Below are 19,422 nucleotides of genomic sequence, written 5' to 3' on the forward strand. Positions count from 1 at the left end.
ATAACATAATGACACATTTTTTATAATCTTCATATATTATTACAGAAGCAACTTATTTCAAATATTCATAGCATTTAATTAAAAATGCGTTTGAGTTCATGTTTGGCTCCTTTGCCGACCCGTAGTTGGTAAAAGCTACTTCCGCCTAACGGCGTTCTGTTGTTGTCATGGCGGCGGTTCAAAATGTTGACAAGCTTGCATTAAATTTTAAAATGTTAAACATGCGCTTTGTTTTAATTAGCCTCCAGTTTACGACGTTGTGTGCATAGCTGACGTATAATTCATATATATAAGTTAACAAGTAGTTATAAGCGAAGTCGAAATGGTCGAATGGACGACGTTGGGATTAACTTGATGTTGGCAAACTGCAATTCAAAAGCGTAGTTAGCAAGCTAATGCTAACCGTCATTAGCATTAGTTAGAAATCGAGAACTGAGTGCTACTTTGGCAGGACCTGGCTGCTGTTTTGGCTGAAAATGACTACGCAGTTCTTGCAGAGTGTGATTTCCGTAGGACAGCAAAGTCAAGCGAGAGACTGGGTGGTCTCAGGTACAACCCGAAACGGTCACAGCAGCAGTCTAACTCATGGGACGTCTCAAACAAAGGTAAACAACAGTGGCAGATGTATATGAAGCCTGTGAATGTTAAATTGCAGCTTTATTTACGATAGCGCATGCTATGTACACTCATCTGCCAGTTTATTTGGCACTAACTGTTGTTAGCTATACTCAAATTAGCCCTGAAATAAATCATAACTTTATCAAGGTTATATTGTTCATTGTTTGTCCAAATTGTTGTAGAGAGGTGTTGGTGATCGAGAAGACTGTGGTGTGTGGTGTTGTTAAAGTTGATGCATTGCACTAAAAGTCATTTATTATGTTTTGACCACCTACATTTTTGAGGGAAGACTAAATATTATATAGCACAGTGTACAAACTGTACAGCCCGTACATGACCTTAAATGTGAATTAATACCTCTTAACAGTTCAAATAAAAGATGTTGGGTTGTGTTTTAAAGGGGCACTATGTAGTTTTTGGAGAAACTCAGACTTTTTATATTTACAATATTAATGAGGTAATAATACAAACTCAGAAATATTTATTTTTCCATAACTGAATAAACAAGCTGTTCTCAGAGGAAAATTCAAGACTGATTATTTTTTCACCACAGCTATTGTTCAATGAAGCCATCCCTGCAAGTACAAGCAACCGTGCCACCCATGTTCGCCTGCCAGCCCCCATTGTGATAGAGAGGCTGCTGCCGCTGCAGGAGGAGCGTGAGAACGCGAACAGCGCCCGCAGCTCCATTAGCTTCACTGCTCTCTCTGAGGAGAGACTACACGCTGCGGTTCAGCTGGCCCAGCGAGATCTGAGACGAAGGCGCCTTGAGTCACTGACCAAATCCCCTGTCAAACCCTCTCAGGAGGCCTCCCTCCTCGAAACGAGTGATGTGGAGCTGCTTCAGGTAAATTATTTAGCTTAATGGCGCAAAGTTTATAAGTAATAGCTTATTGATTTATGTCCCACCCAAGGAATGATTGCCACTTTGTTCAGTCGGTGACTGAAGGGAGTCTTTTTCTCTCTTTACAGGAGCTTGGAGCCACCCCGAGTAAGACAAAGTTAAAGGCCTCTAGTCCCAAAGATAAAGCGTCCCGACCTGGAGCCAAACTGTTGGACTTCACATCCCAGAAGTCCTCCATGCCTCGAACCAGCCTGTCACCCCCAACCAGAGACACTGGCCTAAGACAACTAGAAGGAGGCAAACAGGCTCCTTTAAGCCAGGAGATCCACAAGCTGCAATATGAGCTGGAAGTCTATATTCAGAAAGTAGAAGAGCTAGCCAACAGAGGTGACTCACAAAAACAGCTTGTTACACTATGCCCTTGTCTTACTGTTGATTATATGTTTTGTGGTACTACTTAGCTTGAAAAGGTTATCACAGTTATTACACATATGATTATGAGTAATAATGAATAATGGGATCTAAACAACAGGAGAGAAAATAGAGGAGCCGCTGGAGCCTGAGGAGCAAAACAAGTTGGACATACGCAGACAGAAGCAGGCAGCCCGCTCAGCACGCATCATCTATGTTCTCCAACAACAGGTAGTTAAATCCCTACCACATGTAATAGAAAATAAACCTTCACTGACGTCTTAATTTCCCTTGTATGTATAAACACTGTCCTACTAAATTGTTACTTAAAAGGTGAAAGAGATACAAGAAGATATAGAGAAACTACGAAGCCAGAACATGTGGAAGACCAAAAAGGTACATCTTCACAGAGACCATTCATCAACTTGTTTACAACAATACAACAATGAAAGCAATAAGGACAATTACTGTGTGGGCCTCCTGTTAATATTAATGTTAATATTAATTTGCTTAGAGGTGATTCTGTAAGGTTTTACCAGCTCCACCGCTCAGTAAAAATCATAGAATTATCTGTTACACAATCATGTTAAACTGATTTACTTTCTGTTCCCCTTTCAGTCCATGGCAATAAACAGGCTGGCAGCTGCCCACCGTGGGACACTCAGGGCCTTACAGGTTGTTATACACCAGCTTTCAGATCTATCTCATGGGAAGGTCCCCCCTTATTACAAAGAGCTGGGCCAGCTGATCCGCCAGCTCTCTTTGTGCTCAGCCAAGGTGGAAGTGGAACAGGGTTCGGCTGTGCCGGAGACGGCCCTGGACATCCTACAGAAACTAGAGGTGAGGAGCAGAACGTGTTTGGATGAAGCGCTTTTGTTGCATGTCATACCCTCATCTCTCTCCTCACTTTTCCTGTCTGTTTATTCACTGATTCAACCCTAAAAAAAATAAAATTAAAAATTAAAGATAGTGTACAAAGTACAAATTTAGAATAATACAACATGACAATAATACCAAACAGCAACAACAGACAGAAAACCTGAATATTTTTTTATAGCCGAACAGTGTAATGTTTTTACAGAACATATCAGTGACCTGGCCTCAATGACCCCAATTACCAGTCACCCCAACTGATCATGTTTTTTACCTACCGAAGACAAAACTGAAGGCTAAAATATCCGAAACATACATCAAGTAAAGAAAACTGCAGCACAGGTCTGTTTGTGGGTTAAAGATGACTTACTTTAATTGACCAACTTTAGCAATAAGATGACTTTATTTAAGCCTAAATTAACTTTCCCAGTGACTTTCGGTCCTCCAAACTTGTGATATTATGTATAGAACATTTTACAGTTCTTGGAGCATTAATCTGATGATACAAATACCCTCAAATTTAAGCTAAGTCAACACTTAACTTGTAGTCATTTGTTTCATATCATCCTCATACTTCATGTTTATTGTTTGTCTATATATGCAGCTTGTCTGCTTAGCTTTTAAAGTGAATCATGCAAAATATAAATTTCTTGTCCCTCTACTCCTCCTAGACTTTGGATTCTGCCCTCAGTAAACAAGAGATGCTCGAAAAGATGCAGGCCCGAGCACGCCCTCCACACAGGAAGTCTCCTCATCGCAGCACGTCACCAATGAGTGCACCCAAGGGTCCCAGTACCTCATCTGTACTGGGACCTCGCAAACCTACAAAACCCAAAAGAGGTGTCCATGGTGAGTGTTTATTTTTCCTCGAGTACTTTAAAACCCCTTTATGTGTCTTTAGTAAGGTGTTTGTGCATGTGTAACTTTAAGTTTAATTTTCTACCCTCAGCAACCGTATTTATTAACATAATTTCAACCCTTATGAATGTAATATAATTGCATAATCGTCAACTTAAGTGGTAAATGTGCTGAAAAATCCTCTTAAAACTGCATAGAGATGTTAACCTTTTGATGAAGGCCAAACTGTTTAGTCTCCCGTGTATGTGGAAGTCACCTAAGGGCTTTTGTGCGTTTTGTGTTTGGGCCTCCCTCTGTGCTTAAATGCAGCTGAAAATTGATAGAGAGCCATGGAGAAGTGAAAGAAAAACAGGAAGTGACAAGCAGAACCCTGGACTTCGGTCCCCTGCTGCTTAGTGTTATGAGCAGTTATTACCTGCTGGTTCTTATTGCGCTAAGAGGCATCCTGGAGAAAAGAGGACACAAACCCCTCCAGTGAGCTTTAGCAGCATCTAGAGCTCCCTGGAAACCAACTTAAGTCCGTCTACCAATTATGAAGCAGTCAGGAGGGATCCAGCTGCTTGTCAAGAATGATGGCTAATTGTGTAATTGGTGGTGTGGTGTTCGCTCATAATGCCTTCACTCCCCAGGTACCAAACCGATTTACTTGAGGTTGATATTGATGAGGATGACTGTTGTTTGCTGTTACCGTAGCTTTTCCTTGATTTTTAATTAAATAGCATGAATTTAAAAAAAGGGTTTCGTCTTTAATTTGTGTCAGCAGGTAGGAGAATGAACTCACAGAAGCCCAAAACCACTTCTCACCAGCCCTTGAGCAGAAGAGAGGTGCTCAGGGCCGGCTTGGAGAGCCTTGCCCAACAGAGGGAGCTGAGAGAGCTGCAGAGACGAGCTCAGACAAACACCACCTGCAGAAAAGGAGGGGCTCCACACTCGGGGAGAAATAAGGCTGACGTTATAATGAAGGTGTTGGACTGACACTTTATATTATTATACATTGTATAAGAAGCAATACGATTTTTTTTAAATTTTAAATCCATTGTGAAAAGATGTATAAAAGTGTGCCGGATGAGATTTAAACAACGTGACAATCATGTAAATAATCTGAGCATGTATTTAATCTTTTTTGCCATAATGTCATCAGATCAAAGACGCAGGTTTCCAGCAGCCTACAGTCTCCTCTCAGCTCCGAGTGAACCAGCTCCCTCAAAAAGAGCCCTCTGTGCCCTGGATTCCTACATCCCCTCACTCTCCTCCTCCACAACGGTGAACCTTTTATCTCTCTGCAAACATGATGACACATGAGATTTTTTAAATCAAAACCCATTATTGTTCACCAGTGTCTTTGCTCTTAGTCACTCTCGGCACACAGTGGGTGATTTGCACCATTGCATAACTAAGGTTTTACTGCTGTAATGTTTGCAATTCTTATCTCAAGGTAACACTTTGCATCCAGTAGGGATCTGCTCATTAATGCACTGTGAACTAATGTGCTGTTAACACAAAGACATGTGAAAATAGAAAGAAAAACAAAACCAGTCTGTGCAAGCAGTGCCAGGAGAGACTTGTTGAGTAAGTTGTTCATTTTTCAGCCAGAAGGTGGACGTGAGCAGAAAAATAGCCTAAAAGCTGCCGGACTAATAGCTTCCACTCACTGTATGATTGTAGGCTTTGCCAAATTGGTATCCCCTCAATATAAATGTAACATATGATGGTAAAAGACAGCAGATAATCAATCATACTAAGTTAATGGGTTAAGAAACACCAAAAATATAGCTCAAAGAAAATCACTAGTTTGTCTGTTCCCTCAGGAATGGTGACTGCTACAAAAATGTGACATGAAAGAAAAGCACTCTGATGCTGCAAGTTCTTTGTGTAAAATGGCTCTTTTTCTTCAGATTTCCATGATTCTTAACTTGCTTATTCCTTTTTTCTAACTCATTATTCTTTCTCTCCTCTGCTTTCTTCTCAGTAGATCCCCTCAAAGGAGAAGACCAGAGCCGCGTTGTCTCTTCTCCCCCGTGAAGCGCTCACCCAGCCCTTCAAAGCAGAAGGTGGCCGGTGGTTTGGCAGCAGAGCAGCCGGCCTTGAGCTCAGAAAATAAGAGACAAGCTCAGAATGAAGCATTAAGGTGAAGCCAGTCTCCTACATAATTCAGACAGATTTTAATCTCTTCAGTTTATTAGATAGAAAACACATTTTGGAAATCATACATCAGATGGTCTGTCCTAGAAAAAAATAGAGGAAAAAGCAAAATGGATGGATTCTATAAAAAAAGATTGTTAATGTATTCAGTGAGTTATTTCTAACCTCTGTGGCAGACCCCACTCGCCGAGAGCCACAGGCAATACTTTGAGTCTAATTCAAATATAATTCTTTCCAATTTAATATAGGTGCCTGCTAGATTGAGGCCATTTCTCTTTATGAGTGATTAATTGCTCTCCTCTTTTCAGTGCTTATAAGCACCTCATTGATTGAGTGCTGCAAATATGTTTCTGTTTAATCAAACCTTAATTACTACAATTTTGCTTTGCCATTAATCAGGGGCAACAGCCTGATTGTAGCGATGAGGATTATATATTATAAACAGTGTGTGCAATGCTTAATCGAGCTTGCATTTTGCTTCATGTGATGATTACTGGCTTGGTACAGGAAAGCCTGGCTGGATAAGATGACGATGCAGAGACTAAAGGAGCTCAACCAGCTGAGTAAAGAAGAGGCTGAACGCATTCAGATACTAAGGTACAGTAGAAATATGATTACAGTTTCAGGGGATGTAAACAGAAGGGCAAACTGGCAAAAAATGACACTTCAAAAATAAGAAAAAAACAATGAATACAATTCGCTTCATGCTTTTAGTGGGTAAAAAAAATGGATTTCCATAAAGAAAAGTCCCCATATCTCACTAAAATGCTACTTTAATGTGATTGTGTCTTGAATAAAGTTTAATGAGATATTTTGACTAGAAATTAAACAGATATACTCGGTAAGATTTTGCAGTGCAGCCAAAATAACTGATGCTTTATTGATCCCGTTCTGTAGCAAGCTACACAGAAAAATGTGCCAACGATTAAAACAGTTGACTGTGAAATAAAACATTAAAAATCCAACTAAAAAGACAAATTCAATTTGGCTTAAAGGTTCCCTGTGGAGTTTTAGACCTGTAGTAGTACTATAGAGCTGTTCCTCCATGATTGGGTCCCCGTTATCTTTAGCATGAGGATGCACATGAAGACACGAGAGCAAAACACAGTCAAGGCAGATTTTTACGTGGAGAGAGCACAACAGGGCATCTCAGAAGTGTAGAGTGTGAATGCAGTCAATACACACAGTCCAGTGCTGTCCCACTATTCCACTGAACAACAGGTGGCGGTAACACACCAAGGTACTATATGCTGAAAAGAAGAAGACTGCAGGCCAGTAAACAATGCTGGATTAACATACGTCAGAATTAAGCTTTAAAACTTCTTTATGAGGAAGGAAATGCACATGACATTTTTAGTATATATAGGCTCAGATTGGTGAGTAACACTGAAAGTTAACACAACTTGTGTTTGTTAATGATCAAACTCCGCAGGGCCCCTTTAGGGACAGGATCGTTGTAATATTGGCAGAAGGCTCGTAGAACTTTCTTCAGAGGTTGCAGACTATAAAACTTATTTTGTACAGGACATAGGACACATCTAAGTATATATTATTAAGTCATTTATGAACATTCAGTAATGCCACTGCCCAGAGCAGTAATCCACACAGTAATCTGCCGTACAGCTCAATGCAGCCGACCTCACAATTAAATGAACAGTTACACTGGGAATTGCAACATGGACATAATTACCAAGAAACAATAGAACTGAAAATAATGCAGGTTGTGAGCAGCATCCCCTCAGCACCAGAGAAAACACATGTTCCTATAGATCACCTCACTTAATTCCTGATTAGACATTGGACAGGTAAACTCTACAGGGCACTGTAGAGTTTACATGTTTTAATCCCTCGTTTTAATTTATTGGCCACATGTGAGCAGATTATAAAATAACATTTTTAGTTCCACCTGAGCGTTTCTTAATATGACAAGATGACATGTCTGCCATGAAAACTCTGTTAGGCCATCAAATATTCTTAGAAAACAAAGCAAACAAGCACTTGGTTGCCGGCCCATACAACAACTGTCTCCATATCAAGTTTTAAAAATGTTGTCTGGGAATAAAATGTCTCATTCAGTCTCTTGAAGTTCAAGCTATTCAGCCCCAGAGCCTCTCTGGTGACAGCTTGCAGTGTGGGCGTGTTTTGGTTTACAGGTCTGAAGTTGTCTCGCCAACTCGGTGGGCTGAGAGAGCCGAGCAGAAGGCCAGAGAGAGAATTCAGCCCCTGCTGGATGAAGCACAGGTAGGAAGACTTTTCACTTTATTTTACTTTCCTGTAGAAAACAATCAATGCATTTTATTTGTTCAAATAAAACACAGAGCATTTTAAAACATTTACCGTCTGGTTTACCGCAGTAAGATATACTGTTACTTTTTGAGTATCAGTCTTGTTTATATGGATTAAGAGGGGATAAATGATGTTTGCTTTGCACCAGTGTGACTGCCTTTGTTTCTGTCACTTTACCTTCAGCAGATTGGTGAGTCTAGGAACAAGATCAGCTCCTCACTGAGGGATCGACTGTCTGAGCAGGCTGCAGAGAGGGTGAGCTGCTCTGCTGCTGCCAATAGTTCACAATTGACAGCAGATTTGGTCTTGAAAGTCAGAATTTGGTGGTCATGGCTTGTGTTCCACAGGCTGCAGAGAGTGCCGAGCAGCTGAGTGAGGCCCTGCTGGAGGATCTGTTGGAGGACACTGCACGGGCGGCGTGGGCGGCTGAGGCAGACAGACAGTTAGAGGGCATGGCTGAGCGTAGGCTGCAGGCCCCCACCCTGGAGAGTATGCTGCTTCGTATGGAGGAGATACAGGTGAGAGAGGCCCACCAACCAACAGAAGGTCAGCCTAGAGCCCGAAAAGGTCAACAGTGATCGGGTTGGTATTTATAGTGAGCTGTTGTGACAGCTTTGGTCTGGTGTTGTTTAATGATGCAGCGTCTAGTCTTGATCTTGACGTTGGTAACTATTGGCAGGTGGATAATCTATTTATAATGTGTTTCTCTGTATGTGTCTGAGCAGAGAGATCAGGAGGAAGTGAGGAGACGGTTTGCTTCCATCACTTATTCAGACCCTCTTTACTGGGACCGACCAGGACCAGCAGGTAATGAAACAAAAACTAAAGCTGTTTATCTTGCTGCATGTAGAGATGATTTCCCTTAGGTCTCCTGTAGGTGGAAGCAGTGCTACAACTGACGGAGTCAGTAAATACTTGTCATTCTGTCTATGCTCTTCTTGTTTTTTTCATATGTCTATGTGTGTCCCCTGCTCCACCCTATCCCTCTCAACACCCACTACCACTACCCCCTTCCTCCTCTCCCTTTCTGTTCTTCCCAGGACCCCAGTGCCATGCCCCGGGCTCAAGGCCAGCCTCTCCTCAGCCAATTAGGCTTTCAAGGTCGGTGCCGAGGCAGAGCTCTGCAGCTGATATTGTCTTAGAGAAACCTGTGGAGACTGGGTGAGCAACTATGTCCTCTGCCCTCGTTTTGCTAAGAAATCATTCCTACATCTCATCTTTCACTGATAGCTCCCCCCTGCTTGCTGTTTTATTCATCATAAAGAGGCAAATTTTGGAGTGTTCTCAGAATATTAACTGGAGTGCAGCGTCAGGGGTTGACCTATTTAACATCCCTCTCATTCATTAGAGCTGAAATTATAGGCCTGAGCTGCCAGTATAAGTAATCATGGCTCCGGCACAATATTGATAATTATATGATATATAATCCTCAGTTTAAAAAGTATACACACGTTATAGTTTGATTTAGATTTGGTCACTTTCAGTAAGAGAAAATATAGAATTGCAGTAAAGACTTCATGTGGTTGCACTACACTGCAAAAACTCAACATCTTACTGAGTATATTTGTCTAATTTCAGGTTAAAATATCTCATTGCACTTAATATAAAACACACATACCTAGAAAGTAACATAATAACACAAAATAGAAGCTAGAAACACCTTGTATTCATGTTTTTAGAGTTATTTTTCCAGTGGCATTTTTTCCAGCCTGTGAAACCAAGAGCAACAGGAAGTCATTATAATGAGGCCTCTAGACGTGATGCAAAGTAAAGTGGTTAATGTATTTCCAACAATGCACAGTTAGAGTTTTTTCCCGCATGATGTGTCATTGCCCCATAAGCGCCGTCCCACCGGGAGGCCTTACTCATCCCGAAAAAATAACTTGGTGGCTACCATACCCAGGGCACAGTCTATTCCTGACTCTGGCAACAGACTCTACAGGGAGACCCTCCACTGCCCAGGGCTTTGGCTGCAGCTGCTGTCCTGTTTAAATTAATGAGGAACTTGGAAGGAGGAGAAAAGAAAGTGGAAGGACTAGAAGTTGTAGACGCAGCCAAGCCAGCAGGATGTTGCTTCTGACAAATTTGAGCAGCACCATTAGTAAATTAAAGTCAGTCAGATTTGGAGTGCCTCAGGTTCAGTTCCATCTATGGAAACTTGGCCCCCCAGACACTCTGTGACTCATCTAATACTCTTCTTAACACATCCATCAAGTAATAACTCTATTTTTTGGCAAACAACCCCGGCGCTTGGAAGTATTTAGTGTCAGGTCTTTTTGAAGAGGTGTTATGTGTTTTTTCTACGACTTATTCTGGTTTCAGAGGTACTCAGCCTCGCAGCTTCTTAGTAAGGACAAAGTCATTTGAGAACTGCCAGCTCATTTGTTCTCAAACTCGCTGAATCCCTGCGGTTTTCAAACTGAGACAGACCTGCCTGCATGGCTTTCATCCTTGGCCCAAATTAGTATGCCTTTAAAAAGTACTTGCACCCTGCTGGACCTTTTCATGTTTTTTCTTTAAACACATGAAATCACAGTAGATGTAATAAAGATTTTTTGACCACAAATCAATAGAAAAAAATGTTTTTGATGTCAAAGTGAGGACTAATCTCTGCAAACTGACCTCAATTAATTACAAAAGGAACAAACAAGATGGCAATTTATGGAAAAATAGTGACTATCAACCCTTTAATAAGTATCTAATATTTATGATAAAATGTATACTAATCGACTTACAAGTATTGTCTACGTTAAAGGTATATTGTGCGGGATTTTCCTTATATAGAATGTATCCACGAGTTTCCTGGAGAGGCCACTAGGGAGGTTACTGGAGAAAACAATTCTAGGTGATACTTCTGTTGCTTGGTTGAACTAGCATCAGTAACAGTATTATAATAACTGACACACAGGTGGCACTTTCAAGGCTTTAGAAGCATTAGTAAGTGGTTTAATCAATAACAATAGTGTTAATAGTAATAACCTAGATCTCCACGGATGAATGATACACCAAATGATACAACAATGTTGTATTTTCTTATTTTTGCTGGTTTTGGGATGTTGGTGGGTGTTGACCTTCACATAGTCCCAAGCCAATAACTGCTTGCAGGTTGTGTGGTTGGAATAAAAAAAGTAGCAACCGAGTTACATTGCTGTACCGTCCTTATGCTCTTGGTCTCTTATTGGTGTTTGACCGAGGGCGAGGTTAAGCTACATACACTCACTCTCTAGCCCACTCAACCATTGCTGCTCTCTGTCTGTGTTGCTTCGACCGGTGTGTTTACAAAAAGCACCGACAAATACTGCAGAGTATACCTATAAAGACAGGAGGAGTGTATATCAGTGTGTTGTGGCGAAGCATTACAAACATGTTTGTTAATTATTCAGCTCAGCCTTTCAGGACTAGTCTGCTATTTACAAGAAGTGGCTGATACGTGTTCTCTGTAAAGTGAATCTACTGATTGATGTTTTTAATGGGAACATCAGAGGTTTAAGCCCACAGTTGAGTGCTAACTGTTTGTTTCATTTGTACATTGATTAAAATATTCCCTTAGTAAAGGCAGCATAGAGAGTGTGTAGTTATGCTGTCTGCTGACTCACACATAATGGCAGGACAGAATCTCTTTTCCATTAGATGCTCCAGTGCAATAATGAAACAGTTAGATGAAGGAGGGGTTGCTAAAAGTGTCCCAATCAGCATGACTGCATAAACTTTGTTTGTATTGATGACGGTTCTGTATATGAAAGGGTTAGGTTTAGTCATTCAACTCGCTGTCATTCGAAAAATAATTACCATCGATTCTGATACATTCTCAACATTAGTCACCTCTGCCCCGCTCTGAATGAAGACCCAACCAATTCAGAAGTCGCTTTGCCGGCTGCTTGGAAAAAAATCTTATTTTTCATATTTAATTTAAGCCAAATTAATAGCCAAGTGGCAGAGGGAGTTTTTCTGTGCTGACACAAAAGGGCCGACCAACAAAGATGCTGCCAATAAATGCGACACTTGCCACGAGCAGACGGGTGCATTATGCTTATTTCCCAATGGAGTTTTCTTTTCTTATCACTACAACGAGGTGTGAGCAGAAAATTGGTGTAGACAGATAACAGCCCGTTTTCCACCGTGTTTAATCCCCCCAAGAAGTAATAAAGGTGAAAGTTGGGAGTCGTTTGGAGTGAGGTAGAGAGAGAAACTGTGCTTATTAGGCACGTTGTTTTATAGAGCTGTCTTCAGGGGTGCAGAACTTGCTTTCGTAAACTGGCCTGAGCTTTGAGGGAGATGAGTCAGCGACCTGATCTACAGCGTTGTGGGCTAAAATGACCCATTTTACAACACATACCAGGGGAGATGAAGTGAGGAAAAGTTTTTGTTGCAAGAACCACGCAGCCTGTTGCATCAGAAATACCAAAGCTAAAACAAATATGATACACCAAGAACAGATTAACACTTGTGTGTAATGTCAGTGTGTATCTCTGATGGAGGACATGTCACAATGTGTATGTCTTTAACAGAAAGTAATTGGATCTGAGTTCCACAGTTCAGATAATAATTGTGAAATGACATTTGACAGCTCGTCTCCATCTGCAGCCCGAGGAAATGAGCTGCATTAGTGTCAAAGAAAAGAGTCTAGATTTAACAGTAATGCCTCGCTTTAATGCCGGGGAGTAACCAGTCAACACGCTGACCTCACTGAGGGAAGTAATCCTCCAGATAATGAAAAAATATTATTACAAAGAACACTTCAGTCCCTGAAGGTTTTCAGTTCAGTCTGGATATTTGTATACCTGCCTGAAGTTCAGATCATTAGTACACTTGCGCAGTGATCAGCAGAAAGTGAATACTGGTGTTTAGGAGAGAGGAAAACTTGAATAAGACAGAATTATTGATGGCATTGATTAAGCTTTGCTTATACAGCAACTAAGCAGCTGATTATAAGAGAGCTTACATCAGCTCCTTTGAAAGAAAATAGTTAAAAAATGCCATGTTTTGGTGTTAGTTGTTGTGTTAAACCTCTGTCAGTGTTCAGTGCAGCAGAATGGAGAGGTTTAATATTGGGGCTTTGTGTGGAGGTCTCATCATGTGTGCCCTGATTGGTTGTATATAACCCACATTTCTCAGCCCGGAGAGACGCATCAGTCGCTGCAGAGTGCAGGGAAATAGAGTCATGAATGCAATCATGTGCCACACAAACACACATTTAACAACAAAGAGGAAGGTTATTTGTGACAGTGACACTAAAGAGTGTTGTTTGATGACTGCGAGGGACACTGATATCAAATTATATTAAGCAGATCTTATTTCATTTACTCAGGCTATTCTTTTAGTGTCTTCTGAGGCTTGTTATGGTGTCTTTTGAGTCACGACATACAACCGCAGGGCCTGTCAGAAGAGAGTTTCTCTTCACTGTTCGTGGGAAGGTAGTTCAATATTTTGACACTTCCTTTATCTATTTCCAAAACATCTATTATTCTACACCTTTGCTGCCTTTGTGCTTGCCTTGCTGCTGTCAAACGACCACTGAAATAATAGAGTGAGAGATTTCATCTCTGAAAACATCGGCACAGCGGCAGATAAGGTTTACGTATCCATGGTGAGGAGCCCAGACACAGACCCCAATTGTCCCCCCCGGCTCGGCTAATGCCGACCGACCTACCGCTGCTCCATCAGCAGGTCAAACAAATCAATGAGAAGATGAAAGCACCACTCAGCAATATTCTGAACCTTTCATGTATTTTTATCTGCTCTTTCACTCCTCCTCCGCTCTTTTTTAGAGCTACAGTCGTATTCTCAGGCCATGTATGTGTAGCACAGTAAATGGCTGCACTGTTGATGTGCATTGCAATAATCTACAATAATCACAATTAATTTTCCTCCACAGTGTTCATCCTCCATCTGTTTGTTACTGCACAAAACTTTCCTGTAGTTCTCAAAAGCTCACCAGGGCTTCTGTGAGTCTGGCTTGGATCACCACCCGACAGTCTCTGTGCCACGTTTGTCTTTGTCCAACTCGGATTCAGTTCAGCCTGCATGACACAGCGTGTATGGTACTGTCCTCTGCCAGGTCAACTGCTTCCCAGCCTGGGTGATGCAAAGCTGGAGCTTTTGTAGAGAAATGAGTGGGCTAACTTGAGGTGATCTCTTGCCAGTGCTATTCATCTGTTTTGGTTTGTGTATGCCGCGTCCAGGCCAAGTTGTAGGTGGGTGAGTGTGAGGGGTAGAGGATGTTTTTTTGTCTTTTTTAGTTATTCAGCCATCTTCTTTGTGATTATGGATGAGAATCACAGAGTAGGTCACGGTATGATACTATTACGATAAGTTGCCCTTGATGGAAGAGGTGGAAGTATTCAGATGTTGTAGTTAAGTAAAAGTAGTGATATCACAGTGTAGAAATACTCTGTTACAAGCAAAAGTCATGCATGTAAGTATTTACTACACAAAAGTACCAAAAAGTAGCTTGTGAATTTTTCTCTGGGATCAATAAAGTTTTTCTTAATCTATAATATTACATCATAATTTATTTGTTGATTATATTTTTATTATTGAACTCAATCCAACAGAGTAACTAAACTTGTCTGTATAGTAAGTATAGTATTGTCTGTAAGTATAAAGTAGCAGGAAATGGGAATACTCAAGTGAAGTACAAATATCTCAAAATTGTATCAAGATGAATTAATTCTGTGTGACCTGATACATGGCAAGAAGAACATCTACAAAACTGTACATCAAGACGTCTGTTGAAGTGCGAGTTTCACACCACAGTGTAAAGGCTTGGCTTGGTGCTAGTGGCAATTCTAGCCTCTGTTGGAGCCCAAGGAAAAAAATTCCCAGCATGCCCCTCAACCCAACGTTCATCAACACATAAATCATTGGAGCAGTGCCTTTATGAGAGGATTAAGGGGGTTCATAGTTGTCATCAGGGCCGCTGATAGTTTTGCTAGTAGTGCCCAGGACAGAATGATCTCCAGAGGCAATTTATTTGGGGTGCCCCAAACATTTCCCGGTTGGCCTCTCCAGACAGAGTGCCTCTGCTTAGTGCCTCTTTAACACATTCACACCGACTACAACTAAAAGCAAAAAAGCCATAGTTCGACAAAAATACCAAACTGCCAGAAAGCAGTCCTCTCTAAAATCTCCACTCTGCACCATTTTCCCTTTGAGTTTCTTCTTTGTGGCAATTTACATTCGCTTTATGCTAAGCACTACTACAAGGAGCCAAATTAGCAAGACAAACTGTAAAAAACAATAGAGGTAGAAATACGATATATTCCTGTATTGATATTTGTGATCCCCTGTGAATCTAGGTCCACACAGAAACACACACACCCTCATGAACACATACATTTAATAAGATATTCACTATAGATGTCATATACTGTTGTTCCCTGACCTATTTGTTGCGTCTCTGTCACGCTTTTTCACAGATAACTATGCTACAGCAGCCCTTGGAGAAAATGTGTCTTGTCACAATGTCTGAATGGTGTTTTGTTGACAGGAAATAGGGCCGAGGTCTTGGTCGTGTGTCAATACGACACAAAAAGCATGGGTGCTATTTTGACTTTATAAATAGGAAATGAATTTGCGAGCTGCTGCTTTGTTGCTTTTCACCACATCTGCCCCAGATGCCCATCAGACGACAAATCGACCCACTTCGGCCTGGAAGCAGAGTTAACTGTGGTGGCACTTTGATTTTTACGGCCACCCCGCGGTTTGCAGCTCCCACACAGTCAAAACAGAAACAAGTTCAGCCGAGGCAGGGGAGCACAATAGAGGGAGGCACTTTGCTTTGGGAGCTGCCGCAACACTAAATATAGCAGCGAGAGCGGTGTCGCAGGAGCCAGGCTGATTTGTCCAAGCAGAGAGGATTATGAAGCCAGACCATGGCGATGCCCAGCTGAGCCCCTACTCACTCTGAGCAAAGGGGCAGGCGAGAGAGGAGGCCTGCTCTCTGACACCTCTCCTAACCTCATCATCTTCGGCCACCTATCAGGCACAACAAGTGACTCTGGTCAATCACAGCGCTGCACTCAATAAACCAGTTTGCCTCTTCTCTACAGCCCTCAGAAGCCCTTCACTCAGTTCATACGGTGCGAACGATCAAGGCAATAAAAAGGTGACGTGCTTGCCTTCCTCTCATGTTTCCTCAGACACAGCATCCTCTCTGAGAGCAGCCTGACAGAGGAGGCAGCCCAAGATGAGCAGCAGCCCGGACCCAGCGCCGTGTTCCCAGGCCCAGTGGAGCGAGGCGGGGGGACTGTTATCACTGTGCCAGGCAGCATGCTGAGAAACATCCGGCGGTACCGGGAAGACTACGAGGCCTACCTGCGCATTGTGGCTCACGAGGCCGTCGGCAGCTTCAACCCCTGGGCCGTGGCCAGCAGGTACAAACTGACTAAACGGTTGACAGACTCTGAAGTTTATCCGTTGTCTTCTTTTTGTGTCGTTGAGGTGATGTAAAGATATTTTGACTGCATAAAATGAGACGTTTTCCTGCTCTCGTGTTCGACGGACATTATGTGCAGTCTGAAGAGCTCGCTCTGAGAGGATCATGCAGAGGTTATGGTTTGCATAGCGTGTCTCTGCTGTTCACCGTTGTTCTCTCCCACTCACACATTTGCATATTTAACAGAACTGTTAAGTTGCCGCAGTGCAGAATGCAGAAAACTCCCTCTCGTCTACGAGACCATGTTGAATCCATGTCTTTGTATCAGTTACAATCATTTATAAGTCCGAACTGCAATACAAATAGTTTTTGCTTAAATTCAGAGCTGAAAAGTCCAGTCACACCCAGAGGATCTGACTGCGTGTGTCGCTCGCTCATTATCAGTCTCGCATCAATGAGTTTTCAAGAGATGGATCTGCACTTTTCTGAATTTGGAGTAAAATAAGGGTAAGCCATCCAATTATCTCAGAGAGAACACATACGTGGAGGCACGTAGACCCCCTGCTGTTCTGCCACAGTGCAGAAACCTGTCGGCGTGATGAGATGGTAATGAGCGGCTTGATGCTGCTGCAGAGCCGAACCCCCTGGAGGATCGCGTTCATTCTGTCTGCTAACAGACTGATTGCAAAATTGCAAAACTTCATTCAAACCTCAGCACAGAGAAAACGCAGAAAACAAACACACTTGAAGCCTCATTTGAAGTTTTTAAATTCACTTTTTACACTGTCGGCTCGGTGATGAGATTTCATTATATTTGGAGGGTTAAACATCCAGAATATTAAGAGACGTTCACATTCGGCTTTTCACATATTAGTCTGTTCCCAATCCTTGACTGTAGTTTGCTGGCTTTCTGTTTCAGTCCGGATGCAGTGCTGAGAGCAAAGTGTTGTTTTGACTCAACACACAGCTACTCTGATTGTTCTGTTGCACCGACAACTTAACGATTTGGCGTTTTCGGGGCTCTGTAAGAGTGTACACCACTCTCACTTATCCCCCCATGTCCGCGCTTTAGTCTCTGTGTGCACTGACCCAGATAATGCTGAAAAACACTGAAAGTTAGCTCGTTGCTGCACTCAGCTCACCAATCTTTTGAGTTATTTTCCCTCATTTAATGCCTTACAAGGCATAAGACGCAGAGTTTTTCATGTTCAGCTCTGAAAGTCAGTAGACATGGTTAGGAAAAACCTGCTCTAATAGCACGTTCTGTATTTTTGAAGATAATGACATTAGGTCAATAACAAACTGATGGCAGGGATGTCAAGAGCCAGTAGCTCATGAATGTTCCAGTGCAAAGACATCGGCCACTTCTGTCAGTGAAGGTCATCTCAATTTCAGATAGCATGATAGCAGCCAGTAAAGCGAATATGAGCCGATACCGATGATACCAGCCAACTAAAAACGGCAGATTCTTTCCATCAAGATCCATGCAATATTCCCATTATGAGAAATTAACCAAAATGTTGTATCTCGCAGTGTTGAAGAAGGTGAAAAAGGATTTCTCTATCCTCGCCAAAAGTTAATGGTGTCTGTTCTGGCAGACACCCATCCCCCATCCTAGTTTCATGGGAGTCAGTGTTCAATCCTGCTGACAAACCAACAACGAACAGACAGACACGGATGAAAACAAAACCTCCTGGGCGGAAGTAATAATGGGCTTATATAATAACAATCACACCGTCTAGATTCTTTTAGTTTTGTGAAATAGTAGTAATCGAGGCCAAATCAATTTCATTGTGATGTAAAACATGATTGTTTTTAGACGTTAGACTTTGGCTTTTCTTGCAAATGAAAGTTGTTATTTAACTTTCAGAAGAAGCCGACTCCCAGGAGCCGTCTTTGAAACTTGGTTTTGAAGAAAATAACGTTTTTTCCCTTTAATGACTTTGTTGTTTGTTGTCCCTCAGCCTGGCGGACGAGTTGCTGTCGGAGGCCGTTGCTGACGTGGCTGCAGGGTTTCAGGACGTTGTAGAGGAGTACACCGAGGCCGTCTTCACCTCAGAGTTTCTCCAGCCTGTCCAGTCGCCAGTCGCCACAGCATCATGGATGTAGCAGTTTCTTACAAATGACTATAATATGTATTTATTTTGGTGAAAAAAATCTGCTTTTTTGGCAGATTTAAATATCTCTGGGATCTTTTTGTCAAACAAGGACTATGATTATTTACCATTTTTCTTCTTTCTTTGTTAATATACACAGCTCTGTACGTTGAGAGCTGTTTGTAGATATCTACTTTGACGTGACAACATGAGACTTTATTTAATTGTGATTGTAGATATTTTTTTAAATGAAGCTGCAGCAGATGATGAGATTGTTGAATTGCACAAGGAGCATTAGTCACATTACTCTTTACGGTTCATCTGTATCTGTGATTGAATTCCGCCGGGAAAGTTAGTTTAGTTTAGATAAGCTTGGAGAGACCATTACGACATTACAGGGGATTATAAGATTACCGCCCTCCCCTTGCACTTGGTTTAAATCTCCCTGAGGATTACTGACACTTTCTATTTTCACGTTGGAATATGGAAATAAATTAATTGCATACGGTCTCCACCAAAACGATGGAGGAAGCCAAGGGCATGTGTTTAATCTATTGTAACATGAGTTCTTCTTGTGCTTTGATGTTTAAAGGCAGGAGAAGACCGTATTCCCCTCACTGGTCGATGTTTTATCCCAGTATTGTGACCACTGTGAGCAGATGAAGCATAAAGAGTAATGAAGTCTTCTTTTAAGAGTTTTGTATTGGTTTAGGGCGACCTTATAATGATCCGTTTTTGCTCATTTTTCCAAATAAAATGTGCACACTAGTTCATATACTGTTGTTCCAGTCCAACTGAATTCTGCTTAATAATGGTGTGAAGTGTCAGCGGCGCATGCAAAATAAACAGGATGGATTTTGGCACACCGAGAAACTGTCCGAGTCCCTTGAGAGCGACATGAAAGCCACGCAGGCAGA

At 41.8% G+C, this 19,422-nt stretch overlaps 1 protein-coding gene across 5 annotated transcripts; it reads left to right on the forward strand.

The window, feature by feature from the left end:
* The first annotated feature begins 173 nt into the window (after positions 1 to 173).
* Positions 174 to 19,280, forward strand: kiaa0753 (KIAA0753 ortholog). Of its 5 annotated transcripts, none has more exons than XM_084351160.1 (18): positions 174 to 605; positions 1,172 to 1,465; positions 1,591 to 1,849; positions 1,995 to 2,104; positions 2,207 to 2,269; positions 2,492 to 2,713; positions 3,418 to 3,595; positions 4,365 to 4,567; positions 4,746 to 4,867; positions 5,574 to 5,732; positions 6,254 to 6,343; positions 7,900 to 7,987; positions 8,216 to 8,287; positions 8,380 to 8,550; positions 8,758 to 8,839; positions 9,073 to 9,193; positions 16,174 to 16,407; positions 18,374 to 19,280. In XM_084351160.1, exons 1-18 carry the CDS (start codon positions 477 to 479, stop codon positions 18,516 to 18,518), a joined length of 2,742 nt encoding a protein of 913 aa, XP_084207286.1. In that variant the 5' UTR covers positions 174 to 476; the 3' UTR covers positions 18,519 to 19,280. The 5 variants fall into 5 exon arrangements, with proteins under 5 accessions (XP_084207286.1, XP_084207288.1, XP_084207287.1 ...); XM_084351162.1 differs by having other exon boundaries at positions 8,219 to 8,287; XM_084351161.1 differs by having other exon boundaries at positions 5,577 to 5,732.
* The last annotated feature ends 142 nt before the right edge of the window (positions 19,281 to 19,422 follow it).

The sequence above is a fragment of the Pagrus pagrus genome (genome assembly GCF_965226575.1).
Source record: "Pagrus pagrus genome assembly, chromosome: 4".
Taxonomy (NCBI): domain Eukaryota; kingdom Metazoa; phylum Chordata; class Actinopteri; order Spariformes; family Sparidae; genus Pagrus; species Pagrus pagrus.